The 20,294-nt window shown below is 42.9% G+C and overlaps 1 protein-coding gene across 1 annotated transcript; it reads left to right on the top strand.

Annotated features, from left to right (window-relative positions):
• The first annotated feature begins 5,106 nt into the window (after positions 1–5,106).
• Positions 5,107–20,039, top strand: fbxl2 (F-box and leucine-rich repeat protein 2). Its single transcript, XM_085396258.1, has 14 exons — positions 5,107–5,672; positions 9,371–9,432; positions 12,920–12,974; positions 13,588–13,662; positions 13,897–13,991; positions 14,419–14,583; positions 14,689–14,815; positions 15,990–16,064; positions 16,206–16,336; positions 16,622–16,682; positions 16,778–16,822; positions 17,060–17,116; positions 17,234–17,446; positions 17,770–20,039. The coding sequence occupies exons 1-14, from the start codon at positions 5,643–5,645 to the stop codon at positions 17,875–17,877; spliced, it is 1,299 nt and encodes a 432-aa protein (XP_085252384.1). The 5' UTR covers positions 5,107–5,642; the 3' UTR covers positions 17,878–20,039.
• Positions 20,040–20,294: the final 255 nt, after the last annotated feature.

A 20,294-nucleotide genomic window follows, 5' to 3' on the forward strand; every position in this document is an offset into this window, starting at 1 on the left:
CTCTGGTCATACCAGTGGAAGCCGGGGACAGATGGAGGTATGGCTCTGTCTCCATGGCAACAGTCTCCTAAAACCCCATTGAGGGGTGGGAAGCAGACAAACAGGAACAGCTTTGAAAGGCCAGAACTGAATCTGCATTCAAAGAAAATGTTATTTCAAGAGAAATGATTGATTCTGTGTGTGTGTGTGTGTGTGTGTGTGTGTGTGTGTGTGTGTGTGTGTGTGTGTGTGTGTGTGTGCCACCATCCTGTAAGACGCATGTTTCAAACATGCGTCTTCCTGCAGAGCTAATGAAAACATTCCTGACGGTCTTTAATTTTTCTTGTAAATCAGGAGTCTTGGAGTCTGTCAGAGTGGCTTTGCATGATTCACAGTTTAAGTGTAGCCCTCAAGTTCATCCTCTGTCTGAAACAATCTGTCTTAACTCCTCCTGTTTCTTATTGGCTGTCTAATGCAAACAGCAGGTTTGAACAGCAGGTAGCTGTGCTTTCTGTGCTCACAGCCAGAGCTGAGTGCCAGAGATAACTATATTAGCGATATCCCCTCGTGCTGACGTCATACCCCTTGGCAACTTGAAGCTTCAGCTACTGCCACAGATTCTCTACAGGACTGGGGTCTGGAGACTGGTTAGGCCACTCCATGACCCTCGCATGCTTCTTCTTTAGCCACTCGTTGGTTTTGTGTTTTAGGTCATTGCCATGTCTGGAAGACCCACCCACTCATCCTCAGGACAAAGGTTCTTGTCCAAGATTTTACAATACATGGATTTTACAATCAACTGGTCCCTCAATGCAGTGAAGTCGTCCTATACTTTTAGCAGAAAACCATCCAAAAACATGAAGTTTCCACCTCCATGCTCGACTTTAAGGATGGTGCATGGAGCTCCAGACTGAGGGTGATTTATGGTCATTTGATATTTTTTTCCATTTTTACATAATCACACCAAGACCTGGTGGTCCTGTAGCTCATTCCAGCCTTGTTCAGGTCTACAATCTTGTGCCTGACGTCCTCGACAGCTCTTTGGTCTCACCCATGGAGGTGGAGAGGTTAGAATGGCCAAATTTTACTCTGTGGACAGGTGTGCTTTGTGCACATTAGGACTATATCCCAAATTGATTGATTGTTTGGTTATAATCTGAGGGAGCCCAATTCTGGTGGGTTTGTAGGGGGTCAAATACTTATTTCACTCACTGACAAGCAGTTCAATTTTTAACTTTTATGTAATGAAATTTTTCTGGATTTTTAAAATTTTTTGGTTGATATTCTGTTTTTCTCCATTAAAGTAAAACTACCATAAAATTAGCATACAAGCTACAGTGCTATAAGCATTAATATGTTTTTTAATACCTTTAAAAAAAGAGAGGTTCGTGAAGAGTAAGAAGAAGACAAAATAAAGAAGGTAAAATACTCTCAAAGCCAATGAAAATGGTTAAGAAAACAAAACTTGTGAATATGATGTACGTAAATAAAATTAAAAGAACTGCATCAACAGCTGAGGTCCATTTTCCATTTGAAAGACTGTGTGTGTGATGGGCTCCGTGCTGCTTGACATCAATGCAGTCACTGCGACCAGCAGGACACATTCAACACTGAGCTGCCAGCCACAGCCGAGTCAGGAGGAGAAGGGCGTGGGATTTTTCAAGGAAGGGAGTTAATTAAATTGACTGTCGATGAGAGATTGCTCATTACTGAGCAATGTGTTGGTATGGGGTGGCGCGAAGATGAAAAACTACATATTTGGTCAAACTTTATGAAAGCTTTGTCTACCTGAGCTTGTTTTGTAATATAGTATATAATATGTTTTAGTGTTTTGTGTCACACTAAACACAACAATGACATTTTTTGAAATTTCAAATAAATTTTACCTTTGATCAAGTTCAGAGGTGCAATGTAGTGCGCGAGTGTATGAAGCAGAGTCCAAGAAAACAAGAGTGAGGCTTATCAGCTCATGAGCCTGACTTACTGCATCAATGATGAGGTGTCAGCACCACCTTCTGACTTCCTGGAACAAACATTCAACCAGGGAAGGAGGAGATAGGGCCAATCCTGGGGCTGTCACACAAAATAAAACTCTACCTAACATTCCTTAGCTTGATAATAAGAAATCTTTCTAATATTAAAATATATATATATATATATATAATTTTACTACACTTATTATGAGGTACTAATTGTAAACTTAAGCATGCTAAAATTAATTGCATATTACGCTCAAAACATTATATACAAACATTGTTACCCTATTTACACCTACATTTACAAACATTTACATCAATTATATGTTAAACATCAATTTTTACATCTGAATGTAAACGTTAACAGTTGAGTTTAAATATTTCATGTAACTTTATTAAATCTTGAATATAAGCGTTACATTTAAACTGAATCCGTATAGAGTAAGATAAATCGGAAATCCTTGTGCATGCGCAGTCGAATTTCCACGAAGCTGTACTGTATTAGTGGAGTGAACATGCTGACGCTGTCCATGTTTTGCTTTTAGGATAACAGAGGTTAGGCCAGCTGCATCAGAGCGCCCTCTAGCCGTGGAGGTGGGGAACACCTGCAAAGAGGTTTTTATACCTGGACCAATGAAAAAATGGAAAAGCTTTGATATTTGTAACAGTCATACATTCAAATTGTAAATAAAAACAAATGACCGGTTTCAATTAAGAGGTGAAAGTAACATTTGAATGCTTATCATGATCTTTTTATACTTTACATCAAATAACTGAGTTCTTTTTAATTAAAAGGCAGGCCAATTTAATCAATAAATCAAAATCTTCTATAATGCTTTTGAACTCAGAAGAAAGGATGAATCCACCTAAATACACCTGCCATTTTAGAAATGTGAATCAGTTTACTTATCTAGGTATTCAGATTGTCCCGAAATTGGAAGAGGTGGTGAACCATAATTATAGTCCAATTATGACTGACATATCCAAATCAGTGGAGAGATGGTCGAGTCTCCAAATTTCACTGATTGGTAGAATAAATATACTAAAGATGAACGTGCTCCCTAAGCTTCTGTATCTGTTTCAGAATATCCCCTTGCCACCCCCCTCAGACTTTTTCCTTAAAATAAGAAAACTGTTTAATCAGTTTTTATGGAATAACAAGCGTCCCAATTATTTTGCCCCGGGTAGGGCGGACGGTGGTTTTAAAATGTGGGCAGACTCGGGGCTGGGACTGGTGAAGGATGCTTTCGGGGGTGATGGAAGACTTTTAAGTTTTGAACAACTAATCTCTAAATTTAATATTCCCCGAAAGCACTTTTTCAAATACCTACAGTTTAGGAGTTTTATCAGGTCTTATCATAATGATTTTACACATATTCCCCCGCTGTCCACATTAGAGAAAATCCTAACCAAAAACCCCAGTGGTAGAGGGATGATATCTGAATTATATAACTTGATGATGACATCCTCTCCTGATTCATCTGCTGCTAAGCTTGAAGCTTGGAGGTATGACTTACAGGAGGAATTGACAGTGGAACAATGGAGTAGAGCATGTAAGCTAGCCCAAACACAGACAGGGAACACACGTCTAAAATTGCTACAATTTAATTGGTTGATGAGAGTGTACATAACACCAGAAAAACTTAACAAATGTAATATGCAGATTCCTGATATCTGTAATAGATGTGAAGAAGATAAGGGCACATTGCTCCACTGTTTATGGTCATGTCCAAAAATAAAGGAGTTTTGGGAAGAGGTTAGAGCAATGATAAAGGAGATTTTGTCAATTAAACTTGTGATGGATCCCAAACTTTTCCTACTAGGATTATATCCTGTAGAGTGTAACATAGATCATTTTGAAAAAATCTTCATAAACATGGGAATACTACAAGCAAAGAGAGTGATAGCTCTAACGTGGAGGAGTCTTGGCAAACCAAGTATTTCACATTGGTTCAAAGAATTGTCTTTATGTTTACCATTAGAGAAAATTACATATACTCTAAAATTCAATTCAATTCAATTCAATCTTTATTGGCAGACTTCATGTCCATAAAAACAAGACAAAAAAAAACACACACACACAACACTCCCCCCCCCCAACACAAGGTATTGTAAAAGATAAACAAGAAATTTTCCAGAAAATTTGGGGGCGCTACATCCAGTATATTGGGAATAAAGATCTATCTGGTTTACTGTGTGAGACAGGGACAGCCTAGCTATTCCCGGTACAGGACCACAACCATATGCTGCAATGTGAAAATTATTCTTTAAAATCTGTCAGAGGTCTCATGGACTCAAGTGCTTTCATTGAATGTACCTTGTGTTTCGTTTATTGTGTAAATTTGTTTGTGTATGTACTTTATATATGTATATATGTAAAACTTTAATAAACATAATGTTGAAAAAAAAAGGCAGGCCAATTTAATTAAAAATAATGATGATTATTTTTATTCTACGTTACTTTTTTAATACTAATTAAATTTAACTTTCTACTTAATTTAATCAAACTGTTTTAATGCAATTTTACCTTACAAAGATATTTGTTTTGTTATGTTTTATTGAGTTATATACTATTTTGTTGAGGGTTGCATTTAGTGGGTCATTTGAATGTATAGGGGCGTGAATTTTAATGTACTGTAAAATAGGATTCTTATGACTTAGACAGAACTACTGTGGAGATCGGTTTTTTTCGGTTTCAGATTAAACTGACCAACACATGCTGGCCACGTAGTAATCATTTTATAATAACATGACGATTCCTTTAGTTACTTAATTTCTGTACTTGTATTTGAATCTAGAAACTTTATTGGCACTGATGTTTGACAAAGGACTCAGCCCAGACTGTTTTGAGTGTGTCTTTCAGGCGTGCCTGAAACAGGCTGTGTTACAGCAGAAAAGCTCGTGGAGCTCAAACGTTCCCTCTAAGCAAACCCACGCGTTCGTGTCAGGGCACCCCCTCCATCCCTTTTGGGGTTTTTTTAAAATCAATTTTATTAAAATTCTGCCTGTGCTGGTAAATGAGCCCCAATTAGTTATGATTTGGTTTCTTCCTCCCTTCCTAAAATTCCTGCAACAAGCCCACAATCAAAACAAATCGACCACGCGTGGTTTTCCCGCAGCAATGACGTCACGTCGCCCCTCCCCCTTCCCCGCAAGTAAACAGAAAACATTGAGGAAAGCGCTCGTGTCAGCCGCCACACGCGCGTCCGCTGCGGGAACCGTGCGGTGCAACGAGTAAAGGCGGACATCGGCCTAACGATTCCCGTGTGTTTTCAGCAAAGTTGGGCGATCCGCGGCCAGCTGACCGCCGATGAAGCGATGAAGGGAGAGGCGGAAGTGAAGTCACTTGACAGACCGTCCATGTTATTATTGTTATTTTGGTAGCCCTGTGATGAGACGGGCTGCTGGGGAGCCGTTGGTCTTCGAGACGTCGAGTGTCAACGCTGCCCCAGGCCGCCCCGGACCACCACCACCCTCACCGTCACCCCACTGACCCGGAGTACGGGAGCCTCGCTGGCGGCTCAGGGGGGGAGGTGGAGGCGGAGGAGGAGGAGGGTGTGAAGACCCAGCTTCAGCTCGGCTCCTACACTCCGACCGACCAAAAATAAAACGGCGACAAAAACAATAACCGTCAAACGACTCGAGTGGTTTCTGCGCGGCGTGTAGCTGGGACGTGCCGCCGCAGACATGAACGGTATCACCAAGGGCCGGTTCGAGGTATGACAGAGGGAGTGGACCACCAACGGTTAAAGTGTTTGTTTCTAGCAGACGTGGGAGTCGTGGGCTTGTATAAGCAAAGTCTGTGTGTGTATATCTCTGTGTGTCTGTTCGTGTGTGTTTGCGTGCGCGCGTGTGTGGTCGACCGTGCTCTGCTCCTAATTTTACACGCAGTCAGGAGCTGAGGCGTTTTGTTGGTCAAGGGTAATCCGAAATCCTGTTGTTGTCCTGCCGCACCACTAGACAGCGACAACATGGAGCTCAGGACTGCGGGACAGGAGGAGGAGGGCTGTGGCTGAGGATAGTCAATATATCAGGGCCGAGGCTGGTTGCCACTGGCGCCTGAGGTTACAGGCTTTCAGAGAGGGGGGGCTGCAGATGGAGAGGATGGATTGTTGTTAAATACACGCAATGAAAACATCTAAAGCCTCCTTAAAATACCTGTGATGGGCAGGTGCCACTACAGGTGGCCTTTGTGTTCAAGAAGTAATAATACTGCACATAGGATGAATGCTGTACGTCTCCAGATCACTTTATCCATATTTACATGCCAATAAAAAGTAAAAGCACCAGAGCTTTCAGGGTCATTTGAAGTTGTTGGGTTTTAAAAATTTTTTTAGTTGGATTCATGAGCAAGATATAAAAAAAAATAGTCATACTGCAGACAGTATGTGTGGCACTACTGGGTGTTATTACCCACGCCTGTGCAGCATTTTTGTGCTGTAGCAGTTTGAGTAAAGCAACACATTTGCATTACTTCAGATATTACTGAAAATATGAGCCGTGATAATCGTCTTTTATTAGAACAAAAACTTTGCGGCGGAAATGAGCTTCCTCCGAAGGGTGGCTGGCCTCTCCCTTAGAGATAGGGTGAGAGGTTCGGTCATCCGGGAGGGGCTCAGAGTAGAGCCGGTGCTCCTCCACATCGAAAGGAGCCAGCTGAGGTGGTTCGGGTATCTGACAAGGATGCCTCCTGGGCGCCTCCTGGGGTTGGTGTTCCGGGCATGTCCCACCAGGAGGAGACCCCGGGGCAGACCCAGGACACGCTGGAGAGATTATATCTCTCGGCTGGCCTGGGAACGCCTTGGTGTTCCCCCGGATAAGCTGGAGGAGGTGGCTGGGGAGAGGGAGGTCTGGGCTTCTCTGCTTAGGCTGCTGCCCCCGCGACCCGGCCCCGGATAAAGCGGATGAAGATGGATGGATGGAACTTTGATCTGAAAGTTGTGGAGTTAAAAAAAAAAAGTACATCATGTGTAGTGTAAAACATTATGTTACTAAGTAAACAAAACCAAAGCATCTCCAAGTATTTGTACATTACTTTGTTCATAAACCTTTGCATACCTGTGGTGCAATAATCACCATGTACTGCTGATTTAACACTTATGTACAAACCATAATCATCCCATCTGACTGATTATGGCTGCTCATAGATGCGAGATGTTTATCAGGAGTTATTATTCACACATTGCTGAGATGCCTTCGGGGTTGACTTGATGCTACTTGACGCCCTCAGTCAGGTGTTCACATGTTTGTCAGTAGTAGGAACATGTGTGCTGATGTGCGAGTGAATCAGAACAGACGGCGTTAGTAGCGCCCGTGTGTCTGTTGCCATATCAGTGGATTTCTCAGCAGACTTCTAAGCTTCTTAGCATGAACCAGTGTACGGTGGGGAAGCAGGCTGGTGTGTCCAATTGAGAAGAAAGGGGAAGGGGGTCAACTGACAGACGAGTTGGTGATCGAGTCCTTTTTATGGTTTTTGTTGTTGTTGTGTTGCAGGCCTAAAATTGAACGCAACACTCGACCCAAGTCTTAATTTCTTCATGGGTGTCTTTGTTTGACGTGCCACAGGCGTTTTAAACCAGATTTGCATGTTAGGCTTGTTGCACCCTCTCTAGGAATAGTGAGTATGACTTCAGAGAGGAGTTTCCTGTTTGGGAATGGTGCTCTTCCTGCATGGGGAGCAAGGGCACCAGAATGCTGAGGCGGTAACTCTGATAAGGATGATTATTGGAGTATCAGGTTGTTTTCGAAGTCATTTTGCTTGTTTTGACTGTAATGTAAAAGGATGAATTTGAATTTCTGAACATTTTTCAACCCTGATCTCATTACACAGTAAACCATGTTTGTACCACAGAATGATATTATTGTTCTGTGAATGCTCCATGTTAGCGTAATGCTGTGTGGAGCCCAGTGCGTTCCATCATGGCCTCCCTGTGTTCCTCAGAGTGATGGAAGAGAGGTCAAAGGTGAGTGATGTGTTACAGATGTGGTTCGGATTTAAGTCTAAGTTTAGTCCTAAACTATCCCTCCCCCAACAGCTTTACAGAGACACTGAGTCAACATGCTGTTTCTTGAAAGGTCAAATTGCCTGCCTGTCAGTCAGTACATGCTGATGTTTATTACCTTGATTTAATCAGGAAGCCCAGCAGAGGCCTGGTCAAAGTAGCAGCCTTCCACAGCAAATACCCATCCACAGGTCTCCTTCACTGCATTCCTTCTAATGCTATTAAATTCACCAATAGATATACGCATGTTTTAAGTTTGCTGTTAGTTTAATGTTACAGTTAATGACAGCATGCTTTACTCAACAGCCTCAGATGAGTGTGTAATGATGCATTATTCAGTACGAGGGCATGTGGGCCTCAGTGATGGCAGAGTTTTTTCTGGTAAGTGTGTTCAACAACACTCTTGTGTTGTTCCCTTAGCGATGTTAAAGTTCAAACCAGCTTAGTTAATCGTTTGCCGGACCTTGACTGGACCAACTCCCTCTCCTTTTCTTTTTTGACCCCACTTCCTTCTGAAATGGCCTGCATTTCCTCCCTCCTCCTCCTCCCTCGTCTTCTTCCACTCTGATGACTTTCAGACGTGTTTTTCCAGTACTTCTTGACTGGAGCACGGTTCCTTTGGCTTGCCTTTGTCACTCAGTATCGTCTTCCTCACCTCTTCCCTCTCGCTTTGCTGCTTTCTCTTTCGAGGAGGTTGCGTCTGTCGTCAGGGGGCTAGACTACAGCTGAGACATTTTCAGAATCAACCTTTGCTCATCTCGTGCCTCTCCTCCTATCCCCTTTGTGTTCTCAGATTTCGGTGTTTGTGTTTGCGTGTTCAACAGCAGGGAGTCCCCCCTCATTAGCTACAGCTTCTGAGCCTTTGAGGATACAAGTGTATCACTGGCAGGATGCGTGTCTGCAGAGGCACAGTGGATGTGGGTGTTTGCCGTAATTTAAATTCATGGCTGAATGCAGCCCACCTGATCTCGAATGTTCTGCCTCTGTTCTTCACACAGAGAGGTTTGACTGGAATCACCTGCGAGTGTGTGTGTGTGTGTGTGTGTGTGTGTCCCACTCAGCAGATGGCCAGACATCCAGCGAGTAGACTAATTGAGATAAGCATGCCAACAAGCTGACCAGGCTAACAGAATTATAAGCTTGTGAGGAGGCGACATGGAAATCCAAATGCAGCTCTGGCATGTTTATTAGCATAGCTTACGGAAGCAGCAGCTGTAAACTGTGCAGGGGTCTATTTCTTTTCTTAAGTATAACAAGCTGGTGAAATAAAATTATGTGATTCCTGGGCTTAGTTTAGCTCTGTTTAGTGTAGCAATCTTGTGAGGATGATAATGTTTTCATATCACTGCACATCAACACACACACACACAAAGACACTCACTCATTGTTACTGTTTGTCTTATCTCTTGACAGGTGTTCTCAAACAGCGATGAAGCCCCCATTAATAAGAAGCTCCCCAAAGAGCTTCTTCTTAGGTAAGAATAATTATACCAGACACACAACATACAACACAACACACCCAGGGACGAGGGCTTAGGTCAGGGTTACTCATTAGCTCAAGCAGCCTGAAACGGTGTGTGTTTGCTCTGCCTCTGTTGGTGGTGTAGGTGCATTTGTGTGTTTAGTATGATGTTTGTCAGCCACCAGCCTGAAATAAGGTTCTTTTAGCTGTGTGTGACCTACAGACCAATATTTTGTCCCACAGCAGCTGCACATGACCCATTAATCTGACATCACTCGCGCAGTCACCCATGTTCATCCTTCACGCTCGTTTATGTGGAATGGAAAGGGTTGCACTTGCATATATCTCTGCTGACACATGACACGCTGTGCACTCTGTGAAAGCTGCATTTTTTGTGTGCATGCGTGTGTGCACGCATGTGTGAAACACTCCTGGGCCTATGCAAACTGTATGTCTCTGTAAGTGAGCTATAAATAGTTTTGTCATAGCTAGTGGGGAATTCCGCAGTGCTCTGCTCTTCTGCTGGTCCATACGCTCTCCCAGCATGCCCATTATGACCAGTGCATTTCCACTGGTGGTCAGAAAAACATGTATTAGTCCTGCACTATGGGGGCCAGATGTGCCCCAGTGTGCTGCAGTAAAAGATTGGAAGAGAGGGCCCCACATTTCATGCCACTACCGAGGCTCATTGTTGGCTGCCCATAATACGCCACCAATTGGTACTGAGTGTGGACCAGAATGTTGCTCTGAGAAAAAACATGACTTTTAGCCACTGCTTTACTCACAAGGGGTAACCACATAGTTAATTTGGTAGAGATACTCTTCCTGATCCAAACCCCAAATGATTTATGTCACTTCCCAAGCTTGAACCAGTGATCTTTTGTTAGTTAGTCAAAATGTGTAGTTTCACTTCCATTTTACTGAGGTTTTGAATCAGTTGCTTTCTAACAGCCACATATTTCAGACAGTGTAATAAAAAATGTTCTGTGGGTCATGTTCTCCACAATAGTCATATCTGCCTGTATGTTGTTTGGCGCATTATTGATAATGAACAATGCGGGCCCACAGTGGATATATGTGGGCAAACTATGGGGCTGTGTCGGGGAGGGCAAATCCACACTTATCCCATACGAAGCCCAACTGAGTGTACCCGCACAGGGCCAAACGCAATTTTGCCCTTTGGGGTCCTTATATAAGTTTTCATTGGGCAAGCTATAGAAAACCCAAAGGCCCACAGAATACCATTATAGGGCCCAGAGGGGCAAAACTGCAATGGACCACACAGGCTAACCTACATAGAGCCTACATGGGTTTTCTGTGGGCAACCCCATAGTCAGTATCCCAATAGAAAACCCTTAATAGGGGCCCCAAAGAACAAAACACCTGCCAGACCTGTATGGGCACACCCAATTGCCCCACAGCTCATCCACAATTACACAGCTTGGGCTCGCACCAGCATGTTTGCAGGGTTAGTGATCTGAATAAGCTGATGTTAAGGGCTACATTTTTTAGCCTTTCTGGTTTATGGTTGGTCGTCCATACATTTTCTTAAAAAATTATCCAAATTAGGTCGCAGTGGTTGCTGGAACCTCTCCCAGCTGTCATGGAGTGACAGGCAGGGTACACCATGGGCAGAGAGCCAAATGTGCTCACATTCACGCCTGTGGTTAATTTCTAATTACAGATTAACCCAAGATGCATATTTTATAACGACTGCAGTATGCCACCATGTGTTACACGTTGGAAAATATGCAGCTCGAGGAGTAGTGGCTATTTATTTTGTTAATTTGTGTTCATATTAGCGTTGCTGTTTATGTACAGAGCATCACTAGCGAGCAAGCCTGAATTGCTTGTGCAGCAGTCTGCGTCTTAGTGGGTGCACTTGTAAACAGCCGTTATGTAGGCCAGCACAGCGCAGATATAAACTGTGAAAACTGTGTGACATCCAAGAACCCTGTCTGACAGACAAGCCCCGGAGAGGGAGCGTTCGGGGTGGTTCACGGTCCTCTTACCCAGAAGCACTGACTCAGCACCCTCTCCACTACCACTAAATTCATGTCTGAGTTGTTGCCATGACAACCAGGCCCAGACTTTATGGCGAAGGCTCGACTCTCCCTTTTCTAGCCATGCTTGAAGGGCCGGGTGACAACAAATGGGAGTGTGCTTCATGAAAATCCTGTTATGTGCCTTGTCCGAAAAATAGGGACACCCAGGCTGGATCTGATAGAGTGATCCAAGGCTTTTCTCTTATTTCGTGCTCTGCATTCAAAGGTGCCCTTATTGCTTTCCTGTGTGTAGTAAAGTGGAAAAAGATACCATGCTCATGGTGTTGTTGCTCTGAATTTGTCTGTATTATGTCACGTCCTTCACTTTCTTTTGTGTGTCTTATGAGAAAAAGTCCATGTCAGTCCTACCCTGCCGGTAATATGATCTATCTGTGTTCAGCAGTCTCTCTCAGCTGGTAGCAATTACAGATTTCAGATAGGTTAACAGGACTCACCAAATCAGATTGACTGATTCCTTCGCTGTGAGTGTGAGTAACAGAGTTCTTCTGTGGTTACTAAGAGGCCTTTCTCGCACACATAGTGGAAAGTCAGATTGTAGTTGATTAAAACGGGCAATCAATCATTGGTCAGCATCGCGGCCATTAACCAGTTATTAGGAAGGAGATCAATGTGTACGATCAACTTGATTGGTCGGCCCCTTGGGTGCCAGCAACCTCTCCAGGATCTGTGTACCCTGCGTGAGAGTGCATGGAAGTTGCATATGCATTGCTTTGTCAATTGTATGATGTCTGTACTCTGTGACACCAGACTCTTGTATAGATTATACAGACTCGTCCTGACATGCCCTGGCCTAACACACATCAAAACACACAGCCTTTGTCCGTGTCTATTTGAAGGAAACAATGGCCAGCTCCTGTTTCCTAGGGTTAAAAGGGCAATCAGACCCCAGCTGCACTCAAAACTTTGGCACTAACAGCTCTCTTAACACCTCAGATTTTCTAAAGATTTTCCGTTTAAATCACTTCTGTGAGATTTAACAGACCGTTTTATCACAAGAACTGACAGGAGGTATTTGGCTTTGTTGTGTGTGTGTGTGTGCACGCATGTGTGTGTGTGTATGTGTATGTGTGCCCTTCTATACATGCTCATACTGTATCTCTGTCTGTACCGGCCTTTTGGTGGCCTTGCTTGTCTGAGTGCCAGAGATTACTCATTGGCAGATTAATGGATTGAGCTGACCCAGTAGCCTGCTGCATGTGGCCCTTTGTGGCTGACCAGCCCATAGCTCAAACACTGCCTGTCTATGGGCCTACCAGCCAAACACCACAGATTGTTCTGTTCCCTACAGACATAAGAAAAAAAACATACTTTCACTAGCATCAAAGAAAGAATAAGGTGTTCCAGCATGTGCTTGAGCAGAGCTCCTTATCTGAGTATGATCATATGATCACTAATATGAGAAAACCTCATCCTCCTCTTTGTCTCTCTTTCTAGAATATTCTCCTATTTAGATGTGGTGACACTGTGCCGGTGTGCCCAGGTGTCCAAGGTAAGCGCCTCCCTTTCAACGCCACATCCTAATTAAGACCTTACTATTAAAAAGGAGGTAAATCTGGTTTGTACTTACTGAATTCTCTGGGCAAGTGTATAATATGGTGCCCTCTGCTGGCTCTGTGTAAAGGGAACCACAGTGAACTGCAGCTTAAAGTGATTTATAAAATGATCTGTGTGAATTATTGTTACAAGCCACTGACTGAATGCAGAGCTTTTGGGGCAGCCTCTCATACCACAGCTTCAAATTAAACTTTTATTACCTGTGACAAGGCCCAAGGAAGGTTTTCTTTTGCTATGTAACATGTAAACAAAACAAATGTTATTATAAAGGCAGTTTATCTCTTTCCTGTTGAATTTCATGTATTTTTTTTTTTTGTTTTACATCGGACTATCTTTAATTATGTAACTTCTTCAGTTTACAAAGACGCCAAAGAGAGAGGAGCAGGAAACCCTCACATTAGATAGGACAAGGACTGACAGTGGAGACTGTTGATGTGTACACAAACCCGTAGCTGCATGATGATTAAAAAAGTCACAGTTCACCTTCTTCCACCTCTGTCTGACCCATTTTTCTGTCTCTTTGCACAACCTGTCTGTCACCCTCTCAGGCGTGGAACGTCCTGGCCCTAGATGGCAGCAACTGGCAGAAGATCGACTTGTTCAACTTCCAGACGGATATAGAGGTGAGGGTCGTGTTCATGAGAGAAAAAAAGGAGCGAAGGGTTCGGGTTTTGAGCATTTCCTGCGTGTGTGTGTGTGTGTGTGTGTGTGGACGTGAGAGCTTGTTGAGTAGCATTATCTAGTCCAAGGCTTAGTGCTGGGTCAGTAGGCTTTGGTGCCGACTGTGACGTCACAGCTGATTCCCTGTCCTGTAGCCCAAGTCATATTACTCTCTCTGTCTGTCCGTCCGCCCTCAGGGCCGGGTGGTGGAGAACATTTCAAAGCGCTGTGGAGGCTTCCTGAGGCAGCTCAGCCTGAGGGGCTGCCTGAGCGTTGGAGACGCCTCAATGAAGTGAGAATACATTGACCCTCTGACATGCACCGTTATAATAAACGTGCTTCTGCTTTGATTTTTAGCAACAAACATCCTTTTGTTGGTTTGATTACTTCCGTTTCGGTCCCTGTGTGATTATATTTAAAGTTTTAGCCGAGTGTGTGCGTCTTCATTCCCAAGGGACCCTTTAATTTTTTCTTTGCTCACTGCAAACATACAAAAAACTAACAAAACAAAAGAAAACCCCACGGGTGTTTAATTTTTATATTCTTCTGAGACTGTTGGATCTCATAATGTATTTCTATCATCTCTGTAAGCAGCAGATTTAACCGATACTTTCTCTTCTTTGCAAAGCAAGGCTTTTTTTCTTTGTAATAGAAACTTGTGAAAACGTCAGAAAGAAGTCCCTTCACCTCACTTCTTCCATGCTTCACCTGTTTCCCAGGACTTTTGCTCAGAACTGCAGAAACATCGAAGTGTTGAACCTTAACGGCTGCACTAAGATCACAGACAGCACCTGCCTCAGCCTCAGCAAGTTTTGCTCCAAACTCAAACACTTAGATCTCACTTCCTGCGTGTCCGTCAGCAACCACTCCCTCAAGGCCCTCAGGTAGCACCAGCACACTTGTTTTCGCTGCGGTATTTAAATCACAAGGGCTTACATGTCTTTAACTTGATATTTCTCTTTTATTGTGCAATGTGTGCGCATGCTCAGTGATGGCTGCAGAATGTTGGAGACGTTGAACTTGTCGTGGTGTGACCAGATCACACGCGATGGCATCGAGGCCCTCGCTAGAGGTTGCGCTGGTTTACGAGCACTGTTCCTCAGAGGCTGCACACAGGTACGCACATTTATTTTCTTTATTTCAGGTTATTTTATGCCTTCTTTGGCCCTTTTAAAAGTAGTTCTACACCTTTTTATAATCAATTATCATATTATTACAAAAAAGCCCACCTAGTCATTATACAGTGTTAAAATAAAGCCTTTTAAAAAGACCTAATGGGATGAAAATTTGCTTGTTTCTTGGTATATTCTTTTCCTGATGCCCGTGTAGAACTAAAATGTGATCAGCTGTTGTTTTTTTTCCACATGAACTGAATCTAGTCTAGAAAGTGAAATTGGGGTTTATTTTATTTTAAATGAGTCGTTCACCCGTATGGTTAGGTCTAGGAGTATTTGGACAATGACACCATTTTTTTTTCTGTCATTATCCAAATACTCTGTACATCATCACAGTGGATTTTAAGTCAAACAGTCAAGATGTGATTGAAGTGCAGACTTTCAGCTTTAATTCTTTAATGAAAAACATTAATAGTATTAATAGTTTAGGAATTACTTATGTTTCACACCCAGTCACTCATTTTCAAAAGTAACTGAATGAACTATTATATTTCTAAATATTAGGATTGTTTTTTAATACTTGTATGTGAATGGCTGCCTGCATTAGATGCTCTCTGCCTTCGGTTTTGCATTTAATAACTGAAAAGCTGCTCTGCTGGGTGGAGATCAGGTGACTGACATGGCTACTGAAGAATATCCGATTTTGATTGTTGATTTGGCCTCTCCTGAAGTTTTTGCTGTCTCTTATAGGTTTATTTTGATTTTCAGCCTCATGAAATTCTCCTTGAAAATAAATAAACTTTAAACTTTAAATAAATCTTTTTGGACCTTGTATTGAGAATTCCAGTATAAAGCTGCAAAATGCAACTTCAACACTTAGATTCAGCTCTTATGTGTTTATTTTGTCAGGGAATAATGAGTGAACAGGCCTCACCTGTCCACGAAAATCTTTGTCAGTTAACTGTCCAATAACTTCCGAGCCTCTGAAAATGGGTGCGGCTGTATACAAACCTCTTTAATTTCCAACACTTAATAAATACTTGTTTTAAACCCCTTAAATTAAAGCTGAAAGTCTGAACTTCAGTCACATCTTGATTGTTTCACTTTAAATACTTTGCAGTTGTCTACAGAGTCAAAATACTTGATACTTGATTAATTTTTTTTTTTTAACCCAGCTGGACGACGGAGCATTGAAACACCTTCAGAAACACTGCCCAGAACTCACCACCATAAATATGCAGTCTTGCACAGTAAGACAAACATTTGGTTGTTGGAAGCGGAGCAGGAGCAACTGATAATAATGCATGACTAAGGCTCTGCATGCCTTTTGCGTTTTTGTAATCAGTTTTTTTTTTTTTTTTTTGTTTTTTTTAAATGTCTGTTGCCTCCAGCAAGTAACGGATGAAGGTTTGGTCAGTCTGGGCCGAGGATGCCACAAGCTGCAGAACCTCTGTGTTTCTGGCTGCAGTAACATCACTGATGCCTCTCTCACTGCACTGGGTCTCAACTGCCCCCGACTTAAGTAAGAAGCTCACACACCCGTCTCACAACATTTCTCATACATCCAAGAAATATGACTGCTGTTGCTTCCAAAAATAGTGTACAATCATATCTATTTGAGGCTCTCAACTAAATTCAGCTATTAAAAAAACAAATCATGCAAAATATTAGACGTTTTGTGCACAAGAAGTCTTATATTTTGCACCTGTTGACCAACCCAGTGTGTTCTCCAGTGATCTTCAGTATTCCTTCCTCACACTAGCTGTTTAAAAAAACTCTTCCCAAACTTTGTGTCTGTCTGTCTAAGGATCCTTGAAGCTGCACGATGCTCCCATTTTACGGACGCTGGGTTTACTGTCCTGGCCAGAGTAAGTGTTTTGTTTATGTTTTCTTATCTCCTTTAGTTATGCCAGCCGTGTTCTGAGTTCAGTTCAGGTTCAAAACCTTTTGTTTGTCTTCACAGAACTGTCATGAGCTTGAAAAAATGGACTTAGAAGAATGTATTTTGGTAAGAACATTTTAGTTCCCTCATCTACTCCCAAGATCATACTTCATCATACATGATTTTTGTCAAATGACGTTTGGCAAAAAGTAGAAGTTGTGACATAGAAGACGTGACAGAGTTCTGGGACTGAGAACGAGATATGATCATGATATCACATGTTTGCTAATGCTTGAACTGATCCTCTCAGCTGTCCCCAGACATGTGAGAACAGTACATTAATCAAGCTTGGCCTGTCCTCAGGTGACAGATAACACCCTGGTTCAGCTGTCAATCCACTGCCCTCGGCTTCAAGCACTGGTAAGCAAACAATGTCTGATACTGTATCAGCTTTTTTCTCAGCCCGTCTTCGTTGCTGTGTGTGGTTTAATCTTTCTATTTGCGCATCTTTAACCCAATTTCCTGCACCTTGGGCAGTCCCTGTCACATTGCGAGCTTATCACAGACGATGGCATCAGAGCTCTGAGCAGCAGTACCTGCGGCCAAGAGCGCCTCACCGTGGTAGAGCTGGACAACTGCCCCCTGATAACTGACGTGACCCTCGAACACCTGAAGACCTGCCACCGTCTGGAGCGCATCGAGCTCTACGATTGTCAGCAAGTCACTCGGGCGGGCATCAAACGCATCAGGGTCAGTGGGCATGAAGGGAAAATACATGCTGCTTTTCAGCTCTTGTTGGGGATTGGAGCGGAGCTTTAAAAGAATCGCTCGACATTTTGAAAAATGTGCTTGTTAGCATTCTCGCTGAGAGTTAGATGAAAAAATCAATACTACTCTCACTCATGATGTACACAAGCGGGCTGCATTTCTAAAAATATTTTACAGAAGGCAGTCCTGAGCATGTGCTTTTTCCTTGTCTTTTTGTTTTGTTTTGGGATTTTTTTTTTTGTTTTATTCGGGAGGGGTTTGTACATTTTTGGTCTTTTGTATTAACACATCTCTCCCGCATACAGGCCCACCTTCCAGAGATCAAAGTCCATGCCTACTTTGCCCCCGTGACACCCCCTCCCTCTGTACATGGAGGTGGCCAGCGTCTGTGCCGCTGCTGCATCATCCTCTGACAGTGGAGGGCCAGGGGGGGCCACCTCTGTCTACAGGTCCTGCTGCTATGAGAAGGGGGCTGATGTCGGGTGGGGGGTGTGGGGTGGGGGAACTGGGGTAGGCATAGGGGAGAGAGGGGGCTGGACCCACTCACTGCTCCTGATCACTGATCAAAACACTGACTGATTGCCGCTGATCCCTGATCAGTTGAACCCGCCCCTTCTCTCTCCTCTTGCTCACCGATCAGCAGTGCAGCAGCCATCCGTGTGACGGTGTGGCAGGGTGGAGGAAAGAACACGGATGGATGGAGTTTTTCTCTTTTTCTCTCTCTGTCTCGTGCTCTCTTTCTCATCGTGAAGACCAGAACAGGTTCTCCATTCCACTCTGCTCTCCCTCACATCTCTGACTCCCCACCTGCGGGGGTAAAGGACTGCATCTGGACAGCTGCAGGTGGGGTGGGAGGGTGAAACGGTGAAACTACAGTGCTTCATGTTCAAACTTTAAAAAAAAAAAAAAGAAAGATATTTTCATGTTGGAGACTCTCTGTGGAGAGGTATCATCTCAGCTGATCACATGACACCTCTACACGACCATCCTGTGATTCATTCTGCTTCGACCAATAGACGCACAGCACGGAGGAAGTGGAGCGCTGCACTGTGGGTAAAAGCCACAGATTCTTCTGGATACGAACAGTGAAGCTCTGGCACAGCTGGCTCAGTTTTGCAGTGCTGGAGAAAAAAAAAACAAAAAAACAAAACAGGAAGTACAAAGTGGAACATGTGACATATTTGTGCATCTGGGAAACCTATGTTGACATTTTAATTCTGTTTGTACAGAGAATGTTTTGCAATGGAGAGGGGGAAAAAAGATTTATGGCAACTCACTCAAAAATTGGGGAAAGCCAATATTTTTTTTTGTTTGGTTTCTTTTTCAGTGCTTATTGTAATTGTCCATGCCTGTCTATTCAGAGAGGAGGATACGCTTGTGTTTCTTTTTGAGATGTAAAAGGAAAAACTGTTGCTGTGTTACAAAAAAAGGACCTATGATTCAGACCCTTGGTGTCTAAAAGCATTATATTGACACTGTATGCTGCTGGGATGAGTGGCCTCTCCCGTGAACTGCGCGGATACGTTAGCTCGCAGGCCCTTATCCAATCCTCCTGTCAGTAGCCCTTGTGGTCTAGCTTCTACTCTACTACTTAAGCATTTGTTTACAACCTCAATTAGGTTAGTGGCCACAGACTAACTTGTTTACATGAGTAGGTTTCCAGTCCCACTGTTATTCAGACAGCTACTAAACTGAATCTGAATAGGTTAGTAACACTGATACAACTGTTTTTAAACTGGACTGTGACACCCACTATTCAGATTTATGCTGTGTGTGTCTGGATCAGGGCTGACGCTGGTGCAACTTTGCTTCAAAAGCAAAAAGGAAATTTGTTTAGAGATAAGTATGAGACTGTGAACAAAGGCACCTCAACTTTATTGACAATCACATGAATTTATGTACTTGGAGGTTCATTTAGTCTAGCTTTGTGTAAATGTTAATTTACAGATGATGTAGAAACATAAATGAATTGGCTGTCATCAAGACTTAAAGAATCATGCGAGTAGTAATTTGCAATTAGTTTGTTATACAGGTCTGGTGGAACTTGCCAGTCAATGTATGTAATTGATCCCTGACAAATTCTGGTTCATCTAATCCTACAAAACATATGTGATGGGGTAATTTGAAAAGCAGAGATTGGAAATCCCGTCACACCCCACAAACCAACAGCTAATTTTACTGTATACACGCACCTCTTTAGATCAACAGGATTTCAACATGATGTCTCGTCATGCCTGATTACACACGTACGGGGCATGAACACCATCATTTCACGCACTGAAAATGCAACAAAACAAAAGCAGCTTTTAATATCGTGTTAAACAAGAGACTGATAAGTATCGTGTAGTGCCAAGTGCTCAAAGACTGGGGAGACTGGCAGGACAATGGATAGGACTGAAACAAGAGCGACCAGATGGAAAGGTCAAGGAAGACTTGGATGGATTTGAGATACATAGCTGACTCGACTGGCTGTGATACTAATGCCCTGTTTGACAGCCGTTTTAACAGTTTTATGTTTAAGAAAAAGAAATAAATTAAAAAAATAAATAAATAAAGGTGACTAATAGTAACTGTGCTTTGTCTCTGCAGTGTGAGATTTTGTTTTTTATCTGAAAGACCTACTTCATAGTAAACTGCAGCAATTTGAATAGAGACTGCAGCCGTGACGCCGCTAGATGTCAGCAGAGGGCCGTGTAGACAGCGGACACGCCCACACGTAAACAGTAATTTTGTTTATCGTTTCTAGAACAGAGAATAGAAATTAACCAGCCACAATCAATAAAAATATATCTTAAGTTAATAAGCGTATATATTTCCCTATTTTAGTACG

Source organism: Rhamphochromis longiceps, linkage group LG22, assembly GCF_057381845.1.
Source record: "Rhamphochromis longiceps isolate RC_006_pf linkage group LG22, R_longiceps_female_GT1.1, whole genome shotgun sequence".
In the NCBI taxonomy this organism is placed as follows: domain Eukaryota; kingdom Metazoa; phylum Chordata; class Actinopteri; order Cichliformes; family Cichlidae; genus Rhamphochromis; species Rhamphochromis longiceps.

Coding starts and splice junctions, on each gene's coding strand:
- fbxl2 (XM_085396258.1), top strand. CDS start 5,643: ATGAACGGTATCACCAAGGGCCGGTTCGAG. Junction 12,975..13,587: donor GGTGTGCCCAGGTGTCCAAG/GTAAGCGCCTCC, acceptor TCACCCTCTCAG/GCGTGGAACGTCCTGGCCCT. Junction 16,065..16,205: donor TAAATATGCAGTCTTGCACA/GTAAGACAAACA, acceptor TGTTGCCTCCAG/CAAGTAACGGATGAAGGTTT.